The sequence below is a fragment of the Tarenaya hassleriana genome, unplaced genomic scaffold (genome assembly GCF_000463585.1).
Source record: "Tarenaya hassleriana unplaced genomic scaffold, ASM46358v1 Cleome34, whole genome shotgun sequence".
In the NCBI taxonomy this organism is placed as follows: Eukaryota; Viridiplantae; Streptophyta; class Magnoliopsida; order Brassicales; family Cleomaceae; genus Tarenaya; species Tarenaya hassleriana.
The window spans coordinates 897,822-924,346 of NW_010966542.1; the positions used below are offsets into that span (position 1 = coordinate 897,822).

General features: G+C 38.7%; 4 protein-coding genes across 6 annotated transcripts in view; 2 read left to right on the top strand and 2 right to left on the bottom strand.

Moving 5' to 3' along the window:
• Nucleotides 1-13: 13 nt before the first annotated feature.
• LOC104821778 (crescerin-1-like) lies at nt 14-1,856 on the bottom strand. The gene is made up of 5 exons (XM_010552769.1): nt 1,566-1,856; nt 1,359-1,465; nt 1,013-1,160; nt 708-902; nt 14-499 (listed from the first exon to the last, which is right to left on the bottom strand). Exons 1-5 carry the CDS (start codon nt 1,770-1,772, stop codon nt 266-268), a joined length of 891 nt encoding a protein of 296 aa, XP_010551071.1. The 5' UTR covers nt 1,773-1,856; the 3' UTR covers nt 14-265.
• A 297-nt stretch (nt 1,857-2,153) lies between these two features.
• LOC104821779 (kinesin-like protein KIN-13A) lies at nt 2,154-8,528 on the bottom strand. 2 transcript variants are annotated; one of them, XM_010552772.1, is made up of 14 exons: nt 8,325-8,528; nt 8,131-8,207; nt 7,757-7,997; nt 6,982-7,203; nt 6,262-6,447; nt 6,052-6,153; nt 5,768-5,845; nt 5,405-5,486; nt 5,052-5,214; nt 4,448-4,777; nt 4,044-4,262; nt 3,358-3,961; nt 3,106-3,171; nt 2,154-2,793 (listed from the first exon to the last, which is right to left on the bottom strand). In XM_010552772.1, exons 3-14 carry the CDS (start codon nt 7,955-7,957, stop codon nt 2,608-2,610), a joined length of 2,439 nt encoding a protein of 812 aa, XP_010551074.1. In that variant the 5' UTR covers nt 7,958-7,997; nt 8,131-8,207; nt 8,325-8,528; the 3' UTR covers nt 2,154-2,607. The 2 variants fall into 2 exon arrangements, with proteins under 2 accessions (XP_010551074.1, XP_010551072.1); XM_010552770.1 differs by having other exon boundaries at nt 7,757-8,010.
• Nucleotides 8,529-16,507: 7,979 nt separating this feature from the next.
• On the top strand, nt 16,508-22,596 carry LOC104821780 (condensin-2 complex subunit D3). Of its 2 annotated transcripts, none has more exons than XM_010552773.2 (10): nt 16,508-18,125; nt 18,439-18,976; nt 19,138-19,319; nt 19,652-20,143; nt 20,331-20,422; nt 20,510-20,597; nt 20,691-20,805; nt 20,909-21,053; nt 21,136-21,310; nt 21,767-22,596. In XM_010552773.2, the coding sequence occupies exons 1-10, from the start codon at nt 16,632-16,634 to the stop codon at nt 22,412-22,414; spliced, it is 3,969 nt and encodes a 1,322-aa protein (XP_010551075.1). In that variant the 5' UTR covers nt 16,508-16,631; the 3' UTR covers nt 22,415-22,596. The 2 variants fall into 2 exon arrangements, with proteins under 2 accessions (XP_010551075.1, XP_010551076.1); XM_010552774.2 differs by having other exon boundaries at nt 19,144-19,319.
• Nucleotides 22,597-22,997: 401 nt separating this feature from the next.
• The window catches only part of LOC104821781 (protein pleiotropic regulatory locus 1), a 4,572-nt gene continuing 1,044 nt past the window's right edge, over nt 22,998-26,525 (top strand). The window contains exons 1-14 of the mRNA XM_010552775.2: nt 22,998-23,236; nt 23,342-23,366; nt 23,862-23,964; nt 24,066-24,147; nt 24,334-24,402; nt 24,563-24,647; nt 24,792-24,884; nt 25,174-25,237; nt 25,329-25,414; nt 25,516-25,617; nt 25,738-25,821; nt 26,009-26,069; nt 26,195-26,261; nt 26,359-26,436. Coding sequence (XP_010551077.1) covers nt 23,103-23,236; nt 23,342-23,366; nt 23,862-23,964; nt 24,066-24,147; nt 24,334-24,402; nt 24,563-24,647; nt 24,792-24,884; nt 25,174-25,237; nt 25,329-25,414; nt 25,516-25,617; nt 25,738-25,821; nt 26,009-26,069; nt 26,195-26,261; nt 26,359-26,436 — 1,133 coding nt within the window. The 5' untranslated portion in view covers nt 22,998-23,102. The remainder of the gene's footprint in view (nt 23,237-23,341; nt 23,367-23,861; nt 23,965-24,065; nt 24,148-24,333; nt 24,403-24,562; nt 24,648-24,791; nt 24,885-25,173; nt 25,238-25,328; nt 25,415-25,515; nt 25,618-25,737; nt 25,822-26,008; nt 26,070-26,194; nt 26,262-26,358; nt 26,437-26,525) is intronic.

Genomic DNA, 26,525 nt, shown 5'->3' on the forward strand with positions numbered 1-26,525 from the left:
AACACCGAAGAGATTTGGTAGCAAAGTCAAATTGCTTTAATTAAATCCATACTATAATTGAACCAAACAGAACATTTTGTAGTGGAAAATTCCAAACTTGAAGCGTCGAAGAAACTCGACCGAATAGCTCCGCCGCAGCCATCATGGCGGTTTCCCGATGCACCGTCGAAGAAAACTTTGGGGAGAGAGAGAATTCAATCTCAAAAATAGTACTAAAGGCCCCTGACTCGATATGCTATCAGAGAGTTTTCAGTAGCCTTTGTCTTTATCGAGAAGAGACGATCTTCATCATGGCTTGCGCATTAAGCTGCGTTAGATTGGTCTCACAAAACTTCTGCCAAGCTTCTTGTTTGTTTTCCTCTTCTGCTGTGATCTTCTGGTAGACAGAGTTCACGATACTTCTGGCGGCTTCCCTCGCATCCGGTAACTTGTCATTCAACAAATCCGCAGCCATTTTCGCCATTGAAACCGACCCGAATCCTTCCATCTCAACCAAACCCTACAAGAGTACTTAGATATATCAATGGAAGAAAATCAACTGGTTACTGCAATAACAGAAAAAGTTCAATGGTGCCTCGAAAAGGGTTTTAACCTTCTGAAACCCTATGAATCGAGATACCCTTTTGAAGATTTCAAGAATTAGAGATCAACCATTGGTTTATATAACACAAAAATGAAGAAGAGGGCCATTCAAGACAGGAACTTGCCATCTTAGAGAGACAGTTTGAGATAGAGACAGCGGCTTTAGCCCGGATGCGGAGGTTGCTGTGGCCGACATAGCATTGGAGCTGACGCAGAAGGGGCACAGGAGCTACTGAGTTAACCATAGCGTTAAGTGCTCTGTCTGCTTCTTCACACACGAATTTCTTGTCTTGTGAAGCTTTCATTAGTAGCTGAAGTATCTGTTTTTTTCACATCAACATGAAAAAGAAACATTTCAAAATGATGAAATTTGGCTACTTTTTGTGTTAAATTGAAGGATTCAGATCTTACAGCCATGGTGGAATTTTACCAGATCATGGATGGGATTCGAGTGAGGTTCTTCGAGTAGGGTTTCTCCAAAGGCGTTGAAGAAATCGGCGGAAGCCATGATAGAAGTCTTGCACAAGGCACTTCTAGGGCTCTTCATCGTCTTCACCATCCCAACTATTACCTTTCCCCTATATGTTTTTTCAATTTTGCAAAACGCCCAGACTCAGCATCCCATTACAACAATTCCATCATAGTTGTCTGATTTTTCACCAATTTTCCACATTCACCCCCTAAATTTCAGATACGATCTAAAACACCCTTTTCCTTCTCTGGTGAATAGATTGTTTGCTAATGAATAGGGGCATTGGGTAAAGCAAAACACTCACAGAATGGGCAACAAGAGAGAAGAGTGATGAAGTGCCATTCTTCTCGTGTTGTTCAGTGCTTCACAGACTTTCGTCCAATCCTTTGAAGCCAGCTCTTCCAGTAAACTCTTCAATGAACATAACAAGAGAAGATAAGCAATTTTCACCGGATCAGATGACAAGATCATTTTATTTTTTCAAATCATAATTCACATGACGAAACCTCACCTTGGAGGCGGATTCAGGGTCAGACAAGGGTTCAAGATCCTCTGAAGCAACGTAATCGACGGACAAATCTGCTGATGGTTGAGGAGGCTGAGCCACTGGGTTATTCTCGTCATTTACGCCCATCTCTGGTTGCTTCGGCAGTTTCTGCAGCTTCCTCGGCCGCTCCTGTGCAACAGGAAGTGCATTATCTATTATCCTCAGTGCCATTAGATCTCTGGAAGTTGAAGAAAATGAGAGAGAGAGAGAGAGAGAGAGAGAGAGGATATTTTTTATGAGTATCGTGGGAGAAGAATCTGATGAAGGGGTTTAAGTTTTTATAAAGGGAAAGTTTGATCCTTTTGGGAATTTATTTTTAAAAAAAAAAAAGGGAAGCGGAAGGGGTAACTAGCCGTTGGAGTATTTGACTCACCAACGGTCGAAATTGCGAGGAAAGACGACACTAGAAGAGCCGGTTCGGTTCTGGTCGCTTTTGAATTTGATATTTTCAGGTTTAATTCTAATGGTGGAGACAAAACGCCGTCGTTTAGCGAACAAGTTCACTGCAACACCGTTCCACGGCTCTCTCTCAACTTCCAAACAAAGAGAATCGATGTAGCAACCCACATTTCATTACCAAGTGAAGGACAAGAAGAAGATTGTTACAATTCTGTTTTTTAGAATACAGAAAATCAGGAGAAAAAAAAAACACAAAATGTAATAATAAAAGAAGAAGAAAAAAGAGAGAGAAACCCACATACGATATATGCCACCCCACAGCCTCGTTCCATTTCACCAACACATACAAACCACAAACATTTTCCTCTGTATGTCAGAGAGAGAGAGAACCTTCACTCACCTTCGTCTGAAACTACCGAGTTTTTAGCACTCTTTTGTCTGAATGAAACTCGCCCGTATCCAAACAGATACGCATCCATCCACTCCACACACTCACTGAACGAAACTCTTCTTTCTTCTTTTCTTTTGTAGGAATTTCAATCTGTTTTTTTTTTTTCAAAATGCAAATTTTACTGAAGGCAGAAGAAGGCGACGATGTTTCAGTTGTTTACCGGGGCGGCACTCTCTTGCGGCTGAGGATTTCTTGTTCTTTGAGACGGTGTTGGAACCGAGCTAGGCGAGCTTGAAGGCTGACGAGTCCCGCTGCTTTCCTCGACAACACAAAGCTTAGCTGTGTTACATAGCTGTCTATCATGCTTCCTGGCTGGTCCACTTCCGCTAGTAGCTTCATTTCCTGTTTATTTGTTATACATATATATATATATATGACCCACACTTATCAGTCTAGGAAATTCAAAAACATTCTGAAAATGCAAAATTAGTTTTCTGGGGCATCTTAAACCGGTATTGTCTCAACACGATGGATTCTAATACCAACCACAGATTAAAAATCATGTACAAGCATATCTCGTCAACAAATCACCAGTAAATTCAAAAACACTGCAGCATTATCATTATGTGCTTCAAAACACTCAATGCGAGTTTGAACCAGAAAAGCTTCTGCTTTTTGCAAAGGCAACAACAACACGGAGTTCAAAGAGATTACCTCACGCACGATTTCCATCGTGTCTTCTATTTCCTTTCTGTGCGCTGCAATTAGAGCTTCTTCTTCCTGCCAGAGTCCACAACAACAGCTATTACATTTCTTCCTATATCCTCAACATAACTTTCTAAGATGAATCACAAGAAATATTTTGGCACGAACTCATGGAATATTAGAGGATCACACTCTGGGCAAATGTTTTTTAGGAGTATCTCAGTTCAATAGACTGTCAAATTTGCATAGCTGAGAATTTACCTCGAGCAGTGCATCGATATTCTCATCGAGAGAAGGCTCTGTTTCATATTGTCTTGAAGCAATATCACTTGTGTTCTGGACCACAGTATTAGGCTTTCTAGAGTTTGGCACGGCTGGGGCTTCCAATGTGCCACCACCATCTCTTTTTGTCCAGTTTTGAGGCCGGTCTGGTTTTTCTTCCCGCAACCCTTTCCTACGAGGCGGTGACACCTTCTTCACTTTCTCTTCCTGATCGGAGGTGTCTTGGGAATATGAAGATGAATAGATCCTTTGACTAGTAGAGCCACCAAAAGAACTACTCATCTCTGGCCTCACTTTGTCCATTGAGATGGATGGTATTCCGCTCTCCTCTCTGATGTTAATAGGGTATGAAGATGGATAACTTGTAGGCTGCTTGAGTTCAATGCCCGAAGTAGAATAGCTGTCCTTCTCTACCCTCCTTCCCTTCTCCTGTACATTCACTTCCACTGGAGGCTCAGAGATATCTTCGACATCATTACAAACTGGCTGAGAAGATGCCAATGATGCATCCTTACTAGCTGGTGGCAACGAGGTGATGGTTTGATCCTTCTTGCCATTCCCACTTTTGGATAGACTCTTAACCCTGTTGATTTAATGAGTTATGAATAGAATGAAGGACTGAAAGTAGACTAATTCAAGAAAAAATTTAGAACATAAAAGCATACCGATCAGCGTATCTTAATGTATTAAGGGTATGTTCACATGATCCAGCATTTGGAGAGATACAAGAAATCATCACAGTTCTTGAGTTTCCAACGAATGAGTCACGAAGGACTTCCGTTAGTTTGCTTCCACGAAATGGTATATGTAGCTGGTCATTATCCAGAGCACGGATACATTCCTTCAGAGCCAATAGACTCTTGTTGATTTCTGCACCTTCGATCCTACATACAAAAATAAAGTTGTGAGAAATCAATCATGGAATGTGCTAGATGACCTTAGGTAAAGTTTACCGTAAGGCCAAGCAAAGTATGCAAAAAAAAAACTACACTCGAGCAGGAAGATCAACTTAAACTAACCAGGTCTAAGAGTACTATAACTATACAGACAGAAGAGAATAGAGCCTTACCTTGTCTGGCGGTCATTGTCTGTGGTATCTGCACCTCTTTCACTGCCAGCAAGATCAATGAAAGATATCTTTCCCACAACTTTCCCTCGGGATTCATTACCATCATTATTATTCCGTCTGGTGTCTTTTACCTCGACGTGCTTCTTGACAACAAGCTGTAGTATAGCATGCGATCTTGAAGATTCCTCATTGGCACCAGTCGATCCTGTGCTCCTCGCAGAATTGCCTTTCTCGATAAATTCTTTCACAATTTGAACATCTGAAACTTCATACTCTTGCAGTCCAACAATGCAAACTTGCTGTCTACCGTCTTCTCGCATACAAAGTTTCCTACTCAGCAACAATTAAATAATTTAGCCATCTGTATACATCTAATTTCAGATGCTTTTGTACAGACACAAATGTGGACAAGAATGCAAAGTATGAAGATCAAATGGATGAAAGAGCCCGGGATAATAGGACCCAAACAACATCCAACGACAATGAGAAACTAGCAAGTGGTTGCTCAAAGTGTACTCCAGAGGTAATTTCCGTAGCAAAGAAAAAAGAGATAAAAGACTCTACAAAAAGGACATCTAAAAGAATGAGAAGGAGACATACTTACTTTCTGTCACTGAGAAGATCAAACAGCTTTCCACCATATATCTCAAAGTAGCTGAGCCACAATTTAAATCTCTGATTGTGATATACAGGTTGACGCAACAGCCTCACAAGATCTTCAGCAGCACGGATAGGCAGTGGTTTCATTGTAAATGTCTTACCACTGCCTGAAAGAAAAACAAAACGCAGTCAGAAACACCAAAGCATGAAGACGATATGCTATAGGAAATCACCACAAAAGAGCAATCTTATTATCATTAAAAATAGTAAGAGGTAAACTTCATTAGCAAAGTAAACCCATTACAGTCAAACTGGACTAAAAAGAATTTCCCGCTGAACAAAGGTACCAGTCTTTACCTGTTTGCCCATATGCAAAACAGGTTGCTTTGGTTCTCTGGAAAACGGTTGGGATAATTGGCTCGATGGTAACCCTGTACACCTGTTCAATGGGGACTTACAGCAATTATTGACAAGGGAAGAAAAAATAATGAAGCCAATCATGCGTTCTGTAAAACTAAAACAAAAATGTGTCCCCTGCCTCCCCCATCATTGAAACTGGAAAACAAAGTTCTTGGTGAAAGCTATTCATGTTCATCTAACATATCCATCAACAGGCAAGAGCATATTTTAATTTATTTCTGTTATCTTCATTGCAAGTAGCACAGGTGCTTAAGCTAGGAGATACATATGGACTCCCAGTCGCTACAATTATTAGATTACCTCATCATTTGAAACATACTCATCCAGAACAGCATCAAAACAGAACTCATGCTTTTCCACATAAGCAGTCAAATCCACCTGCAACATCGCAATCAAGATTCTTATCCCATCATAAAAGTAAATGAAAAGCAACAGGATCTATGAGTACGAACTCTAAGAAAAACGTTATAAAAGCAGGTAGGAATTAAGGAATATAATGGCAACATAATAATGAATAAAAGTTTCAGTTTGTGAAACTGTCAGGTGTAATTTATTAACTTCAATAGAAAAACACACACGCGAACCTTTAGCTTTGGCTCATGGACGGTCAAAGAATTATCAGATACAGTAACAATATCATCTTCCTTTCTCGCAGTTTCCTTCTTATTCAGGGGTCTTTTTCTCACCTAAAAAAGGGTGGAACCCAAACTGTCAATGACATTGCCTGAAACCATAGCATCCTAGAATCAAACCACTAGTCAAATAATGGGGAACTGCTTAACATATCGACATACCACTACTTTAATCTTGGCTACATTATTCTCTCTTCCACTATTTTCTCCCTTGGAAAGTGAAGCAAAGTGTTCAGCATCTGTTTCCTGACGTTGCTGCCGGCTAGCTGGCAAATTGAAATCTTCTTCCAGTGCTTTATTAACACTGGGCATGAAAGGCGACGGCTCAAAGGGTTCCGAAATCACATGCTGCAAAAATGATTGGAAAAGTAAAAGGTTAGAAAGAAAACAAGCAAAACCATAGTTTTTAACAGCAGCGAGCATGAAGAATCTTCCCATAAAAGCCTTTTCATACAGCCAACAAATATATGTATGTGCATCTAATGTAACTTGTAGTCGCAAAAGTTTCTATTTAATAATAAAAACTTGCTTTTACAGATCAGCATTAAAAAAATCTTATAGTTATTTCCTCAGGAAGGAGGAAGGGATTCTGGGCTACATAATAATAGACTGGAAGGGATTCAGGAAGATCAAACATCATCTTTTCACTAGCAGATGTCCCGCATATAATTATATGGGCTACATAATAATAGACTGGAAAATTCACAACAGAACATTGAAATAGGATGTCGAGTTGTCGACATAAATCGCACTATAACTGGGATGTAACTAAGAAGATGGCTCATCTGGTGGTAAACGAAATTACTAATTTCTCTGCTCCCCGGAATATAATTAGACAAAAGTACGCCAACTCTTTGTCGTATCCTCTCCTTATGAACATACCTCAGATAGCAGTTCTGTATCATCCATTGCATGAAGATCCAACAACCCAGCTCCAAAATCACCTCTGAATTCAGGTGAATAAAATCCATCTGACGAGGACAAAGCTGCCGATGTCTGTGCAGTTGGAGTATATGGTTCAGAAGCCGACTCTCCATTAAAGTTGAGATTTCTCATTAGTTTGAAAAGTCTTTGCTTCTCTTCAGCAGTTTGTGCTCCATAACCCTAGGAGATATCATATGCACCATAAGGGCATCAAGCAGTGGAACACCCCATTCAAGCAAATAAATTACAGGAGCAAGCTACAAGATGTTCCTTATGAAACAAACATTGTGCAATTAAAAGAGACAAGCTACCATGCAATAAAAGAATAAATAGTTGACTGGTGGATACAACTCGAGGGGCATGGCAACATCCCTACTCAGAATTCATGGGTATTCGTGAAACTTTACAACCCAAGAAGTAAACGAAACCACCCACATGGTCACAGACTAGTCAGAGAAACTGTTTACAAATTGACCGGAACTTAGAACTCAAAGACTAATATCCATAACAAGGAAATGATCCAACCATACTTTCTTCTTCAATAATCTCAACCCACAGCTCTGTTGCAAACCAAAATCCTAATCAAACCGGCACATCTAACACTAATACATACTGAACAAATTTAAGACACAAAACAAGCATACGCCAAAAGACCCTGCCCTACGTAGACAACATGAGGCAAACAAATGGATGGGTCTATAAATCAGAGTTCAAGAATTTCAAAACTTAGTACCTGCATGAGAAGGCTGGGGAGAAGACGCTGGTCAACGGCTGAGGAAGCAACGGGAGATGCCAGATGCTGCAAACCGGCGGACTGAAGCCACCGCGCCATGACCGCATCACCAGCGTCATTTGCAGGGCCCGCACTGTGAAGAGACCCATCGTATAGCGCCGTCGCAGCCGCAGCATTGCTCTGCTGCATCTGGCCGCCCATGTGGCGCTGTGATCTTCTTTGGGGAGCCAACTTCGGAGATCTGTAAATCAACTCTTCATCCAAACAAAACCAGACCCAAAATGTTACGAAAAGAAATCCATCCGAGAAAATGGATCACGAATGAAATGACGATCCCGATTACAATATGTCAGATGCAAGCGTAGGAAACTCACAATGAGAATAGAATTCGGATTCAACGCACAACATGAAAGCAGGAAGTCCACCAAACAGTTATTCACTTCCTTCGAATCTGAAATTCAACCGATAATCCATTATGAGAACTCGCATCAGAGAAGTAGAGCAGAAGATCGATGAAATTCCAAGGCGTTACAGTAGACAAAGTAAAAGGGGCATAAGAAGCATTTACCGAATTGAGACGAAGATACACGGCGGTAGGATTTGAGATCTGCGATCTGGAATTTTCTCGGGAAACAATCAGATCTGACGAGGAAAAAACCCTAAGCGACGCGTATCCTTTGGCGATGAGAAGAGAGAGAAAGGAAGAGCTCTGTTTAAATTTTTCGTCTCCTATCTCGTAAGAGATGTTAGGCCGAGAGAGAGAGAGAGGAACGATTCGACGAAAAGGTTGGAAGAGAAAATTAAATTTAACATAAAAAATATAAAAGTATTTAATATTTTAATTTCCAGTGAAAACGAGGCCCCTTTACTTTCCGAAATTCCGATGGTTCCCCTCCAACTTTTATAATTGTTCCTAAACCCTCTACGTGTTTTTTTTTCTTAATTAGTCCAAACCACTTTCATAATTTAAGACTTTTTGAAGTGTTTCGTCTAACAATTTTCACATTAGATAACGTATTTCATATTAAAAGGATAATATATTCCATTAAAAAAAGGACAGCATGTTCACAATACTTATTTTATGAATTGACAAAATATATGAACATAATACACACATCAAATACTTTTACAATTTTTAATGGCTATCAAGTCATGTTTTTTTTTTGTTGATAACGGAAGATCTCTAACTGCTACCCTTCGGACGTGCTGACTAGGTAAACCTTCGGCCCGAAAGCAGCCTTTGTATATGGATCATATAAATCCAGAAATTACCTCCCTCCCCACTAACCAGGAATCGAACACTCAACCTCAAGGTGGAGTTACCTCCTACCTCAAGTTTGACCACTCGTCCACGATCTGTTGGGTACTATCAAGTCATGTTATACTGTTCGCTAGTATTAGTGTTGCGTTTATATCATATATTTTCAAGTTATATGTTTTCTTCTATTTTGATTATTATGTATTTGTTTTTTTAATAGCATTCGTATATATTTCTAAAAAGATTTTATACTATTATTTTCCACACACATCAGAGGTCTAAATAATACGTTACATAATAGAGGGTTAAATACGCTAACTGACCTATAATAAGGGGTCTGATTTATCTTTTTTAAAGATTGAATTTGATTTTTATTTCAAGAATATTACATATTTACCCTTATTACCTTCAGTAGCGTTATTGTCAAATTACATCCGGCTCTACTATCAAATGACAAAAACACCCCTAACGGGAAACCAAGAAGACTTTTTTTGCGTGTGATAAATCACCAACACATGATGAACTGTATTTGTATTTCTTTAAGAGAAAATAAGATATTGAACGCTTCAAAACAGGAAATATGCAGGAGAGTCCCCAGTTTAGTGGTTATTGGTTAGTACAATTTTCCTCTACCAAGAAGTTGTGGGTTCAAAATCCATATATGGAAACTTTCCTTGAACCCGTCAGTTTTACGAGGCTGGTTTACCTGGTCTGCGTAGTTTGCCGACTACTGCGCAGGGCGGTGGATTTTCTCAGGTCCGCGATACTGTTCTAATGTCGTTTTCGTCTGACCCATGGGTTGAGAGGCGTTGCGGTGTCTAATGTCTGACCCGAAGGGTTGTAGGATAGGGGTTTTCGTCGTAACAAAAAAAATATGAAATATTCAGAATAAATAAAACACTATTACTTTTTTTAATAATAATTAAAAATATATACGAATCTAGTTTTTTTTTCAAAATAAATAAAATAAATAAAAAAATAAGTAAAAAATATGATATTTTTTTCACACAACAACATAGGGTCATATGAATGAATATAGGATGTCTGAATTTTTTTATTTTTTGTAACATTTGGTGGTCGAATAGGGTGCTCTGATGAATAAAGAAAAGAACAAATGAGTTGCTAACTTTGTAGCAATAATGGCGTTGAAATTTATGTACACTGACAGAGCTATGAACGATTTCATCGTGACACTGTAATTTGTGTAGTTTTATTTTTATTGAAAGTATTTTTATTTTTAATCATTCTCATAAAATCAGTATCTTAATTACATCTCATAATGATGATTAAGGACGTACTCGAACGCCATAATCAGCATTGGGTCGTTTCGTGCGTAAACTTCATTTATAATACCACAATCTCTTGTGCATAATTTCATTTCGTACGGAAAACAAATTGTGTACGTATATAAATATGATTTTAAAAATACACTTAAAGGAAATAATAATAATGTCAAATTCCAAAACAACATCTTTTTTGATTGGCAAAGGGACTTACTCAGTGTAGATTTGATTCTATATTTGAAATATATAGATTGTTAAAACGTTGAGATATCACTATTATTTGGATGAACATTTAGGGGGTTTGTCCCAACTAGTTTGGTTATATTTGAAGTTCGGTTATTTCGATTTTAAAAAAACTATAACCATTTAGTTTTTATATTTAATTCAATTAAGTTCGATTTAAATTCGATTCGATTTGTAATGATAAAAATATTCAATTTTCAAAAAAAATATTTTTCATTTATTTTTTTATTCGGTTCGTATTTTTTTTCATTTTTTGTTTAACTTGATTCGAATACGATCTATATATTGATTATTAGCTAAATTCATTTTTTTATGTCGAATTTGATTCAAATAGGATAATCGAACCATATCTTGATTATTAACTAAATTGGACACCCTTATAACTATTTGGTATTTATAATTCAGTGCATTAGCATTTTTGTTTGTGTATGTATCGATTATTGAAAATAAACGCTGATATTCAGTATTGGGTGTGTGTGTATATATATTGTAACGTCACCCAAATTCATATTTAATCACCCGTCAAATGTTGGCCTTTTTTAGGTGTTTGGACCATACATTACGAGCACCATTATGATGAAATAAAACTACAACGTACTTGTGCACACGATTTTTGAAATGATTGTGCCAACGATGTCTAATTAATGTCTCTCTCTCTCTCTATTTCGAAAATTTAAAAACATATCAACCATATATATGGGACACACGCATATATAGACACGTACATATACACGAACAAATATATATGTACTCGAGCCCCATTACGTTTACTTTATTATAACTATACAAAATAATTTCACTAGACTTCCAACTTTTCATGAATGATACCCAACAACTTGTGGGCGAGTTGTCAACAGGTGGGTGCAAAGCACTCAGAGGTTGGCGGTTCGATTCCTAGTTGGGATGGGTTTTCACATGGATTGCCCCATTCCTCTGGAAGATGTAATTGGGTCAAAGGTCCGGTGAACTCCCGAATTATCAAAAAAAAAAAAACTTTTCAGGAATGATTCATACCCAAAAAAAACTTTTCATGAATGATTATTAAAAAAAACTTTTCATTGAAACGTTCGACATATGTATGTATGTATGTATGTATGCATGCATGTATGCATGTATTTATGTATGTATGTATGTATGTTGATAATGTTTTATATGAAAATATCCGACGTGTATCTAATCATATAAGGGCCAAAGTATATGTAGATATATTTCCTTATATTACATATGATGTCAATTAGAAGAAAAATCGATAGCTGAGTTGGCTCGAGTTGACAAAGGCTCCGTATATGTTGTATCTTTCTCTAACCCACGTGGACGTACCACTGCCAAATCCCTTATAATATATACCAAAAATCTATTTTCTTATATATATATATATATATATATATACATATTATCGCATGGATAGAAGTGTATACGCTATAATAGAATATCAAATATTGAAATTATTTAGATAGATACTTTATTGTTTTTTCGATCCTATAGCCACCAATAACACAGGCTTTGAGATCCTCTAAAGTCATTAACTGCTGTAAAACATTGCTGTCTTGCCTTTCTGGTTATAATGGTGTCAAGTTAGAGGCACATGGTATTGTTATTTTGAGGGTATTCGGTCTCCGACCGACTTTTGTATCTGAACACTTATTTATAGTATATAAAGTTCGCCTTTTTAACAAAAAAAACTTGTTATTGAATATATATATATATATATATATATATATATATATATATATATATAGGTTTAATGGTGAGATTTCTGCTGAAAAAATGAAAATGAATGACCTTTTGCTGAAACGATGTGTGGATGAGAAGGCAGCTGTGAGGAGATCTGCTCTTCTTCTTGCGACTAAGTTGACATCCCTTTCGGGTGGTCGCTTTGATGTTAATGTGGTAAAGACAATGGGTATGGCTTGTTCAGATCCATTAATTAGTATAAGAAAAGCTGCCATTTCAGCTCTTTCCGAGGTTTGTCCTCTGCAAATCATCTTCTTTCTTTTTCTTTACATGTTATACTTTGCCTAGAGTGATGTCCTTTGCGTTTCTAGAGTTCAAAGTTTAAGGATACATAATTTGCTAGTTAAAAAGTTCTTGTTGAATGGAAGAAGAGTTCTTGCTTCCACATTTTGATGATCGTAAATTACCATATAACTTATCCCTGGAAATAAAAACAAATGGTTTCTTCTCTGTCATTTTATCTTATGCTCCCTGTTTTCTCTGTCATTGTTGATCCATTGCCTTCAGCTATTTTATTCGAGCTCATCTCTACATTGGTTTGTAGGCTTTTCGAATATGTACAGATGAAATTGTGACCGTTGAATGGTTGCATTCTGTTCCTCGGATGGATATATATATATATATTCTCTCCACAAATGTATAACGATTCACTGCGTATTATTATTCCTTATACACATACACGATTAGTATATAATTGTTTTAAATGATGCGTGTGCATGCATGTGTGTGTGTGTATATATGAGTTTCAAATACTCTGTTTTACGAATCATGTTACATTGTGCCATGTCTTGTGATAACATATAGCTTTATAGTTATACCTTGAATAAAGGCATTTCATACTCCGAAGACCTCTCTCGATATATATAGTCATGCATACATACATACATACATAAATGCATGTATAATGTATGCATGTTGGTACGCATATATGTGTGTGTTAATATTAATAAATGGAATGCAAGAAGAGCCGAAGGCGGTGAATTTGTGAAGTGGGCCGACATGAACTCGTGGTTTACTTCCTTTTAATTGATACTTTTGCTGCTTTAACCTAAATCATTTTCACTTAAAAAGAATATAAAAGTCGAAAATCGACATGTCAAATGTAATGAAATTATGGTTTAAATAAATTATATATATATATGTTGTGTGTGTTTATATATGTATATATACATATACGCATGTAAGACGGGAACATATAATATAAAGCGTCGAATGACCATATATATATATTATATAATATTACATAATGAGTTACTTTCACGGCCAAAGTTGCGTGCAAACACATGTTAGTTGTGATGTAGACAAATGACAAATATGTCTACGTACTACTATGAGTGTCTTGTGTACATCTGAAGATATGTGTTGACACTAGTATTTTTATTAATTTTATGAAAAAAATTATCATCAAATTATATATTTTGCAAAATTGAACATGGTAATTACTAAACTTGTTAAACGGTTCCATAACCATCCTCAGTGTTAATTGTTCAAAAAAACACGTTGACCTATCCGACGTGGCGCGTGACGTGTCGAACCAGCTCAGAAAATTTCTGCCACGTGTGCAATTTTCGGTTTTTCGAAAAATCGTGTTTAATCGACCAGATTGAACAGTAATCCGGGTTTACTGGAACCGGTTTAAACTGGATTTACTCGAACCGAATCAGAGCGAACTCCTCTTCCAGATTGTCATTCCAGACCTCATAAATCTGTCGCCTCCCAATCTCTCCGTTGACTCGCCGTATCCAGCCACCGCCTTGGGTTCGGGCTCCACCTTCGCCGTCTTTTACGGCTCTGTGGACGGCAGCGGTGGAGGAGACGTTGGTTTGGAAAGCGAGAGCCGGCCGAAGATTGCGTTGAATCATCGAGTTGGGAGCGAATTCGCCTTGAAGCTGCATTCGGACCTTGATGAGGTCAAACGGGTGGGTCGAACAACCCGCCACGATCGAAGCGATCCCTCCTTCGGCGAAAACCTTTAGACCCATCTTCTCGGGGGAAAAGACCGCGAATTACAATAAAAAAAAATTGTTAACGAATCAGGAAAAAAAAGGGAGAAGACGAAATCTGGGTTTTGATTGCTTCAGAGAGACCAGTTGGAATTAGGGTTCATCTCACTGAAACCCATGAGATGAGAGTGGAGGCCGAAGGCGACAGAAGAGGAATGAGGCACAGAGAGCCTTTGAGACATATGCTGCTCAGACAGAGCTTTTGATGTCTGTTTTTTCCAGAGAGAGATTTGTGTGGGTTGAGGATGAAGCTGAGAAGAGAGCGACGATGGCAATATATAGGAGACGACGAAAACGCGGAGGACCGTTGCTATTTTCGCCAAAGAATCTAAAACTCTTTTGGAATCCGAACCCAAGACGGCGGCTGGAGACGGCGAGTCGGCGGAGAGATTGGGAGGCGACAGATTTGTGAGGTGTTGAATAACAATCTGGAAGAGGAGTTCGCTCTGATTCGGTTACAGTAAATCCGGTTTAAACCGGTTCCAGTAAACCCGGTTTACTGTTCAATCTGGTTGATGAAACACGATTTTTCAAAAAACCGAAAATTGCACACGTGACACAAATTTTCTGAGCTGACTCAACACGTCACACACCACGTCGGATATGTCAACGCATTTTTTTGACCAATTAACACTGAGGACGATTATGGAACCGTTTAACAAATTCAGTAATTACCATGTTCAATTTTGCAAGTTCGGGAATTGATAGACACCTCTACCAGTTCAGGAATTTATATTATATCAAATTACAAGTTCAAGAATTTTGAGAGTTTTTTCCTTTTTAAAATAAAAAACTAGGTTTTAAAAGATGTACACCATACTCAAGATATATACCTTCCTTAATTACATGTACCTCCGGCCAAGCCCATCGAATTGTTTGTTTTTTTTTAGCCAAAAAGAAAAATGAATCCCACATTTCTAAACATGCGTATTACTGGATTTTAATACGAAATATTTATAACTATAAGATAAACTCAATATATGCATACATATATTTATACAAAACGAAAACCTTTATACGTTTGAGTTCACACATTAAAATATGCGTTTGTATGTGCATAAACTATATATATGGGCATACAAAAAAAACTATATATGGACGGACCTATGTATATTTGGATGGGGTCCTATACACCCATTTAAATATCTAAAAATTCTTAATTTTCTCATGCATTCTAAATAAAATTTGTAGATGCTCATTTTAAATTTTTGTTTGTCCCCATAATTTTGTTATTTTATGTAAAATATCCGCAAATTAATTGTGGCCCCAAATAATAATCTTTTTTGGGTCTAAGATCAGCAAAACTAGGGATGGACACGAATATAGAAGTCGAAAGCGTAACTGGTCCGATCGAGGACACAAATTGACTAGTTAAGAGATTAAGACAAGATGAAACAGTGATTAAGGAGAGACTAATCTTACCAGTGAGGATATCCTGATAAACCAAAATGGCCGCTCTTTCGTTGTCTCTCTCGCTGGCTCTATGTTGTGGGGGAGAGACGCAACGACCAGAGGGCAAGCAAATGGGATCAGGTGAGCACGGATCGGAGACTCGGGAAAATTGGGATATTTGGATTTGGATTCGGAAGGTTCGTATATTTAATTATAAGATTTGTATCCGGTATTTGGGGTTTACAAGTATCCCGGGTATAGATATCCGGAATAATGGTCGAGTACTCGCGGATATCCGGATACATATTTATTTATAAAAAATAACAATATTTATATATAAAATTTTCAAAAAATGAATATATATTTATAAAAATAGACGAATTATGATAAAGATAAAAAGAGATAAATGATAATAAATTTAGTTTTTTGAGATAATATTAAAAAATATAAAATTATTTAACCTAAAATAATTATATTTTATAAAAATATTATATAGATATAAGATATAATTATTTATAATCATACTAGTCTGATATATGCGGGTATCCGTTTTTAAAAATTCTATTATCTGGATTTGGATTCGGATTCACGAATATTGAAAAATCCAGATTTGGATTAGGATTTGAAAATTATAAGTACCCTAAAATCGATTATCTGTGAGACGAGTATCCGACAAATATGCGATTTTCGGGTATTTGTGGCCACTAATAAGGCTGGGTTTTTATATGCGAGCGCACCGAGATTTCGGTGAAAACGCAACACAGGAAAAATATCGCCGGATGAAATTACAATTTAGGGCTCTAGGTTTAAGCAAATGTTACTTTGCCCTACCTTTGCTTGGATCCTTTTTGAAATGACAAAGGAACAAACATATCGCGGGAGTCGAAAAAGTTCAAACATTTCGAGAAATTCTCTGAATCCAAGTCTTCGTCGTCGAACGAAATTATTGCAGTAGAACCACCATGGATGAAGAGGTTATGATTACGAGAATTGTAGCAGGCATTGAAGGAGGAGGAGAAGATGAATCTTACTACCACGAGCTTGTCACAGATCTCCGGTCTCTCCTGGATTCCGATGACGAGGAACTTCTCTATCGGTTCTACGGCGAACTCTCGCGGTTGGCTTCATTTTTCCTCCGCCGCTTATCCGCCGCCATGGATTCTCCGGTGGAGGGTGGCCGTCTGAGCCTATTGGCCTCCGACGCCTATCTCCGTCTGCTACTCTCGCCGAACTCCCCCGTTTTCACCTTCTTCTCTCCTGTATCGTTTCTCACTCTTCTGGGTTCAATCCGTCGCTGCCTCAAGCGCCGTCACCGAGAGGACCTGGGACCTTCTTCCGCTGCCGTTCACGAGAGTGATGTGCGGCGGGAGAAAGGGAATAAGAAGAAAAGAGGACGAGGGTCAAGGAATAATGCGAAACACACGAGGCACGAGGATTCAGAAGAGACAGAAGACTGTAACTTTGACGGAAAATTGCTATTTGGAGTGCTTGAAGAGTTGGGTTCGGTTCTGAGTCTTGTTCATTTGGATAGGTTTCCCGATATTTTAAAATCTTTGGTACAGACAGTGAGTGAGATTCCTGTAATGGCGCTTGAATTGTCAGGGTCTGTGAATTTGGTTGGATTGACAAATTTGTGCGAGAGAATTCTGGGTGAAGTGATGAAGGCTGATCATGGAGACATGGCACTCATCGCAGCTGAGATTTTCAAGTCACTCACACCATTACTTCTCACGGGAAAGCACCAAGCAAGAAACTTCGCACTAGGGTTTGTGTCGCGGAAAATGATCGGTTTGGCTAGGTATAGCAGTGAAGTGAAAAAGGCAGTTGCTAATTTCCTCAAGTATTTGGCTCATAAGGCACCTGAGAAGGCCGAGCCCCGTGGATTGGCCGTGGAGGTGATAATGGAGATAGTAAAGACAATGGAGTTCGAGGATCAACTAGACTTTGTGGATTATGTTATGAAGATGGCTCAAGGTAAACCTAACTTGAGACTGTTAGCTGTTGATCTTATACCGCTATTGATAAGCTCACTAAGAAATCCTTTAGGAATGGGTTCGGACAGTGGTGGCTCGAAAGATTCATGGGGTTTGGGTTGTCTTGATGCCTTATTACAACGTTGTTCAGATTCTAACTCTTTAACTAGAGCTCGAGCATTGTCCAATGTGGCTCAAGTTGTGGGGTTCTTATCCAATGATGAGAGGAACAGGTCTGTTTTGAGACAAGCCCTTGGGTTTAATGGTGAGATTTCTGCTGAAAAAATGAAAATGAATGACCTTTTGCTGAAACGATGTGTGGATGAGAAGGCAGCTGTGAGGAGATCTGCTCTTCTTCTTGCGACTAAGTTGACATCCCTTTCGGGTGGTCGCTTTGATGTTAATGTGGTAAAGACAATGGGTATGGCTTGTTCAGATCCATTAATTAGTATAAGAAAAGCTGCCATTTCAGCTCTTTCCGAGGTTTGTCCTCTGCAAATCATCTTCTTTCTTTTTCTTTACATGTTATACTTTGCCTAGAGTGATGTCCTTTGCGTTTCTAGAGTTCAAAGTTTAAGGATACATAATTTGCTAGTTAAAAAGTTCTTGTTGAATGGAAGAAGAGTTCTTGCTTCCACATTTTGATGATCGTAAATTACCATATAACTTATCCCTGGAAATAAAAACAAATGGTTTCTTCTCTGTCATTTTATCTTATGCTCCCTGTTTTCTCTGTCATTGTTGATCCATTGCCTTCAGCTATTTTATTCGAGCTCATCTCTACATTGGTTTGTAGGCTTTTCGAATATGTACAGATGAAATTGTGACCGTTGAATGGTTGCATTCTGTTCCTCGGATGGTCACAGACAACGAATCTAGCATCCAGGAAGAATGCGAGAACGTGTTTCTTGAACTTGTTCTGGAGAGAATATCTCAGGCAGGAAATGCTCTTTCACTGGACAAGATTTCGCTCTCAAAAAACTCAAACTCTAAACCAGAAGATCTGGAGGGCGATACTGAAGCCATGTTTCCTGAATGGATTCTGGCTATCTTGAAGGGGCTTTGTAACAGTGAGGTTTCTCCTTGGGTGAAGAAAATCTGTGTAAACTTGGGGAAGAAGAAGCGACTAAAACCAAGAATTGCCCTTGCACTGCAGTGTATAATAAAGGAATCTGAATCATTCTGGTTAAGGCATTCTATGCCAATAGACAAATGGACAGCTCCAGCTGGTGCTTGGTTTCTTCTATCAGAGGTTTCAGTTTATCTTCCAAAATCCGTTGAATGGGAATTTCTTCACCACCATTGGCAGTTGCTTGACAAGAATGAGTTGCAAGGTTAGCTCAGAAATCAGTTTGTTAATTGCTTGTTAGTACCGATTAAACTGGCTTCTTAATTTATATTTTGTCTCTATTGTAGTGCCGTATTTTGGTTTCAGTGCTACATTATCCTCTTGATTCATATCTTTTTAATATGTCTTATGTGGCTATATGAGAAGGATCAGATGGACAAGATGATGAACAGTCTGTGGAGTCTAATTCTGTTACATGGGCTGGAGATCGAGTTTTTCTCTTGCAAACAATCTCTAATGTTTCCCTTGAGCTGCCACCTGAACCTGCAGCAGATCTTGCTGACAATTTGCTGAAGAAAATCGAAGACTTCAATCTGCATTCTGCAGAGGTAAATGTTTTATCTGATCACCTCTTGCAGTACGATGTAAGGACGGTAGGACTACACTTGGGACATTGACAATTGGTCAAGTGGAATGAAAATGTCTCCACTCCATGTTGAATCCTATTCAACATCAAGTTTCTGGTTTGTGTTTAAAACCATGTCTTTCTTGAGATGGATATATCTTGTCAGTATCAGATTTCCTATCCTGTGCAACTGACAGTTACCCCGCATGAACCATATCAGAATTCACTGGTCCCGAGAAAAAGGATGATTTATAGATACCAATTTTGAAATGTTGGGTACTTTCAATGAACTCAGTCAGTACTCTTCAATGGCAGGTAGATGCTCATGTGAAAGCCCTAAGAACATTGTGCAAAAAGAAGGCACACAACTTCGAGGAATCTGATACACTTGTAAAGACGTGGGTGGAACAAGTTTTGTCTAAAGCATCAAAGGTTATTGAAAAATACATTTCAGAGGCCTCAAAAAGTAAGAAAAACTCTTTCTCTACACCAGCAACACATGGAAGTAGAAGAAGCAAGAGACTGGATTCTGAGTCACAGAAATTATCAAAAGCAGTCATAGCAGTATATACCGTCGGTTCTTGTATAATCATATGTCCCTTGGCTGACACAACCGGGATCGTTCCATTGTTACATACTGTTATCACTTCGGGAAATTCTGATCCGAAGCTGAATAACAAATTACCACAAGCTAATACTTGCTTGAAGCAAAAAGCTCCGTTGTATTGTCAGGCTTGGTTAACCATGGCGAAGATTTGTCTGGCAGATGGGAAGCTGGCTAAGAGATATATCCCTCTTTTTGCACAGGTTACATCAACCAGCCTTGCCTCTGTTCTTTGTCATTCAGAATGATATCCAGGAAAGATATATTCAATTTCGGGATGATTCTTCCATTGACATGTGAACAGAACTTTGTCATACAACGTTGTCACCTTTTCCTCTGTTGGTTCTTGTAATTTTTTCCCGGAAGATAATAGATTCTTTGTTGTTGCAGGAGCTTGAAAAAAGTGAATGTGCAGCCCTCCGCAACAATCTCGTAGTTGCGATGGCTGACTTTTGCGTCCACTACACATCTATGATCGAGTGGTAATGATCTATATAACACCGAAATTTCATCAAATCTTTCAAATAAGGAACATGTCATAGACTCATATTTGTTGTTTACGTTTACAGTTACATACCAAAGATTGCCCAATGCCTTCGGGATCCATGTGAACTTGTTAGGAGGCAGACCTTCGTACTTCTTTCAAGGTTACTTCAGGTAATGCGATTTTTCCGATGATTCTTTGTCTCCCATTCTTTAACAAGAAAGCTCGAAGGTAATAAACAAGCAAGGGCTGGTTTCTTGATGCAGAGAGATTACGTAAAGTGGAGAGGGGTTCTCTTCCTCCGTTTCCTTCTATCACTTGTTGATGAATCTGAGAAGATACGTCAACTTGCAGACTTTTTATTCGGAAACATCCTTAAAGGTACCAACACTTACATGAAACCAGGAATGAAGGATGTCTTTTATTTTTGTCATTAATCATAATTTTGGGTGTTTTTTTAATGTTCTGTCTATTGTGTTTTTAGCCAAAGCACCGCTCCTAGCTTACAACAGTTTCGTGGAAGCTATCTATGTCTTAAACGACTGCCATCCCCACAACAGGCATAACAATAACAATAATAATTCAGATTCTAAAGGGTCAAAAACGAAGAATCAAGTGTTTTGTATCAGGTAACTGTGTTGTACATATACATGTGAATCAAGTGTTCTGGATTCAGTGATAATACTCGATAAGTTGTTCGTTCGTTTTCAGGGGGAATGATGAAAAGGCGAGGTCGAAAAGAATGCAAATCTACACTACGCTGCTGAAACAAATGGCACCAGAACACCTCTTGGCCACATTTGCAAAGCTGTGTGCAGAGGTCCTTGCAGCTGCATCAGACGGGATGCTCAACATAGAAGATGTCACTGGCCAGGCCGTTCTTCAGGTAGTTTTAAGTTTTACCTCTTGCTTAACTTATCGACTTGTCCGTTTTACCTGTAGTTGTCTTTTGTTAATCCCTTCAACGCTGCACAAAAGAAGAGACACAGAAAATAGGGGTAGGCACTGGTCAGGTAGCCAAATTCGTAAAAATTTTGGAAATTTCGGTTATTTACGTTGACTCTTAGTGGTACTTGCGGGAATCCATCGTGGTTCGAAAAAACTCAAACCCGAACCCACGGTCCGAGTCCTTGTGTTGTTGCACCTGCCTTCAGCATCGTTGGTGGGCGGGTGTACACGTGAGACCGGGTACCGGAATCCGGGATTCTCAAATACCCGCACCCAGCCCTAACAGGAAATGTTTTCAGCTCAAGTAAATTGTATCTGTTCCACTTCAACCCCACTTTTAAATTGAATTGGTATCTGTAGTTGTCTCCTGAACATTTAGCGTTGAACATTGCAGGACGCGTTTCAGATACTGGCGTGCAAAGAGATGAGGTTATCTCCCACAAGAGGATCATCCTCCGAGACAGCAGAGATAGAAGAAGACAGTGGCGGCGGCGGCGGAAGTGGAGAAGCAGCAAAGGGAAGAGCCATAACGCAGGCTGTGAGAAAGGGCCTTATCCAGAACACTATCCCCATTTTCATAGAGCTGAAACGGCTTCTCGAGAGCAAGAACAGCTCCCTCACCGGCTCCCTCATGGACTGCCTCCGAGTCCTTTTAAAAGACTTCAAGAACGAGATCGACGAAATGCTCATCGCCGACAAACAGCTCCGCAAAGAACTCGTCTACGACATGCAGAAGTACGAGGCCGCAAGGCCCGTCGCCTCCAGGGAAGAGACGCAGCCCGTTGCTTGCGGGACAAGTAACAGAAAAAATAGGGGTTCGGGGTTGGGTCCGAGAACAGCGGCAGATGCGGCGGCGGTCAGGACAGCTAAGTCGGTGCTGAGGGATGTTAACGGAGGGGTAGGGACGCCACTGCTGAGCGCGATGAGTGTTCCGAAGCTGAAGTCGTCGAGCCGTGGAGACGGCCAGAGCGGCCGGCCGGCTAAGGAAGTGTTGGAGTCTCTGAGGAGAAGACAGAGTTTCAACTCGGACGATGAGAACTGAGCCATTTTGTAAGAATACGAGGTTATTGTTGTGATGTTTTATGACTATATGCTGATTTGTTAAGGTAGGTAGGCCATTGGCGCATAAACGGAGGCATCTAGCTTTGTAATCTAATTAAAAATTATATTACTTCTTAACAAATTGTAATAACATGATTAGGAAATAAAATATATTGGATGTTATTATTGTGAGTAGGGTGATCTTTTCCAATTTCCTTTTGATTTTCGGTTATTTTGATTTTAAAAAATGATAATCATTTGATTGTTGTATCAAAATTAATTTGAATTCGGTTCCTATTTTTAAAAATATTCATTTGTAAGAAATTTTTGTTTTTTGATTAGATTTTAATTCGGTATTAGAAATATTATAACTATTCAATTTTTATATCCAATTCAATTTAATTATGATTGCATATTATTTGGCTAAATTCAATCTGGTAATTATGATTACATATTATTTCGCTAAATTCAATCTGGTTCTTCTGACATTCTACCAACCAAAGGAATGAAATTAATTTATTTTAATTTAATTATCTTAAGCACATAAAAGAAGGCTTCTTAGAAAAAGGGGCGGGTGCAGTAGAGGGTCCGATTTCTGTCATTCGGGTCGGATCTACAATCGGAGCTCAGTCAAATGTATGTTCCCTCGTTAAACCCTAATTTCCCAGAGCGTCGAAAGGAAGAAGACGATGCCGGGTCCGACGTCGGATGTGGAGCCTGTTGAACCACAATCGCTGAAGAAGCTCAGTCTCAAATCCCTGAAACGAGCTCTTGATCTTTTCTCCCCCGTCCATGGCCATTTCGCTCCACCGGACCCGGAGAGGTTAGTTAGTACAATCAGATTTCCCTTCTTCGGTTTCCGATCTTCTGTGTTTCGAGCTCGCTATGACGGTGTGTGACTCGACGAGTGTCTCCTTTTCCTTTGCAGCAAGAAGATTCGTCTCAGTCATAAGGTAAAGTGGATCTAGTTGTTGTTTAAATTGGTTCTGTTCTTCCCGGTTACTGTAACTTGGCTTTATTCTTTCAGTTACTACTGACTAGGTTTATGAAATTCTGGGTAGAAAGTTTCTGAATTTTATAAACCTAGTCAGTAGTAACTGAAAGAATAAAGCCAAGTTACAGTAACCGGGAAGAACAGAACCAACTGAATTTCATAAACCTAGTCAGAATTTCATAAACCTAGTTTCATAAACAAGGTTTATGAACTTTCAACATAATCCAGGTTAAGTTTGGAACTTTCAACGTGTCTCCTTCTTCAGTTAATGTTTCTGGACTCAGCGGATTGATTATACAAAGGCTACATAGAACTATCAGCTATAATGAACCAATAGGATACTCCTTTTCCCATATTGCTTGAACGAAGAGATGTTGAATTTGCATCAACTGTGTGGGTTTTTCGATTAGCATAATATGAGATTTGTTTATTGACTTAAAAATCCCGGATATAGGTGAGTATTGTATATGGAGGCGTAGAACCTACAAGTCAGGCTCCCCGCCGACCTGACCGCAACAATCAACAGATAGCTCCATCGAATGCCCTTGCTCTTCCAGGTACTTTTTGTTAAATTTATTATTTTAAGATAAGAAATTTTTTGAGTGTCACTGCATCTTGTTATATATTGTCAAAATCACTCGCTTGATGAATTCTGCAGGTCCAGAAGGGTCGAAGGATCTCCGGAAAGGTGCAACAGAGAATGCTTTAGTTGTTGGTCCAACTTTACAGCCAAGAGGCCCGTAAGTACAGTTTTTCTTTTCGGTTTCATTTATCCAAATGGTGACTTGTTTCTCGAAATGATGACTGGTTTATGTAAAGCAAAGCGATCTATTCCGTTGGCAGGAATGTTTCTGTTACTGTTTTCCCTCGAGATATATGTTTTGTGACGTGATTCTAACAAATTATTCTTAATCCTCGGATTTAAGGAATGATGTCGGTCCCTCTAGTAGCAGAAGCACCGCCATTCTTTCTGCAACTGGATTTTCATCTGAAAGGTTTTTTGTCCCATCTTTTCCCTTTCTCTTCATTCTGGTTTCTGTATCATGGAACTTAGACTTGCCATATGTTTCTAACCTAAAAGCCTTTAGGTTATTTCCATGCATCAGTTGCTTATCATTTATTTTTTAAAATTAAATTTTACCCCCTGTGTTACAGAAATCTGTCAACTGCTGCTTTAATGGAAAGAATACCAAGTAAATGGCCCCGCCCTGTGTGGCATGCGCCATGGAAGAATTATAGGGTAAGATTATGGCAAAATGTCATTGCAGCATTACCTTGGTATAGATAAATTAAGCATGTATGTTTTATTAGATCTTTGACTGACCTCCAGAGACTTGCTTTTTGTTTGAGCTGCAGTTTGACATTCCATTAAGTTGTTTTACAGGTCATTCAAGGACATTTGGGATGGGTCAGATCAATTGCATTTGACCCAAGTAATGAATGGTTTTGTACTGGCTCAGCTGATCGTACCATCAAGGTAATAAATGAGTTCCATTTATGCAAATTGCTTCTGTGATTTTTTTTTGTATAATCTGAGTTTACTTCTACAATATGAATTCCTTTTTGTTAGTTCTTTTTTCAAGTTATATTAGGTAATCATAATATATACATCATGATGTGGTAGGACTTGCCATGTTTTGTGTGGTTAATCTGGAATTTTTAAGTGTACCCTTTCAATATTTCTAGAAGTGGTTCTGCTGCTGACTGTGGTACTCTGAAGATTTTATCTTTACTGAATTGCTTACATGATAATACCTGTTTGCTAGATATGGGATCTGGCAACTGGAGTTCTGAAGCTCACGCTTACCGGACATATCGAGCAAATACGAGGTTGGCCTCCAATCTGTTTGTTATTTCTCGATAACTCTATCATGAAATATTTGTGAATCTGGCTTGGTGAATTCTGATTATATGTTTGCAGGCCTTGCTGTTAGTCCCAGGCACACTTATATGTTCTCAGCTGGTGATGACAAGCAAGTTAAATGCTGGGATCTTGAGCAGAATAAGGTTAAATCTTGAAGACCGATTCACTCCATTTGTAATGGATTTGCTATCATCCTGATAAGTGTTTCTTGTCATGCCAATTATTTGGAATTCGATTTTGATAGGTTATTCGGTCTTATCATGGTCATTTGAGCGGTGTTTACTGCTTGGCTCTTCACCCAACTCTGGACATTTTACTAACTGGAGGACGAGACTCCGTCTGCAGGGTACGGGACTTAAAATATTTACCGTGTTTCTCAGCATGTTTTTCTTTAGACACTCGCCTCACAGTTATGTTTGAGCTTTGCTGGATCTGTTGTAACAAATCCATATGTCGTACGTTGCAGGTGTGGGATATCCGTACTAAGATGCAAATTTTTGCACTTTCAGGGCATGACAACACTGTTTGTTCCGTATTCACCCGTCCAACAGTAAGGCACTTCTTTACATGTTCACTTTGGTTTAATTTTTTTTCGTAGAATGGTCATTATGCATTGGTATTGGTCCTGTGGCAAAAGGATATACACCTATTTTATGCTCATTGTTGTTTCTCCTGACATTCTGTCAATATAATCAAAGCTTAGATCTTGAACTCAAAGTGATGTTATGATGTTGCAGGACCCACAAGTTGTTACTGGATCCCATGACTCAACCATCAAATTTTGGGACCTCCGATACGGTAAAATTTAACATTGTAACAATCATTTGGACTCTCATTCCATTTTCTCTATCCCTGAACATTGGGTGAACATCCACCGCTAGTGCACGATTGTTTACAAAATATACTGTGATTAATATGTGCAGGACGTACTATGACGACTCTAACACATCATAAGAAGTCAGTCCGAGCAATGGCCCTCCATCCTAAAGAGTATGTGATGGTCAGTTTGCTCTTTCAGTCACAAAGAGTTTTGTAATATGATGCACCTTTTTTTCTAATGCATCTCTTGGTATGTGTTCTTTTAAAGGAATGCCTTTACTTCTGCATCAGCTGACAACATCAAGAAATTTACTCTTCCAAAGGGAGAATTCTGCCACAACATGCTGTAAGTTTATTACTTCTCGAGCTAATATTGTCTTTTAATTTTTTGCTGACGGGCTAATGTTGTATATTTACCCCCCCCCCCCAATGAGC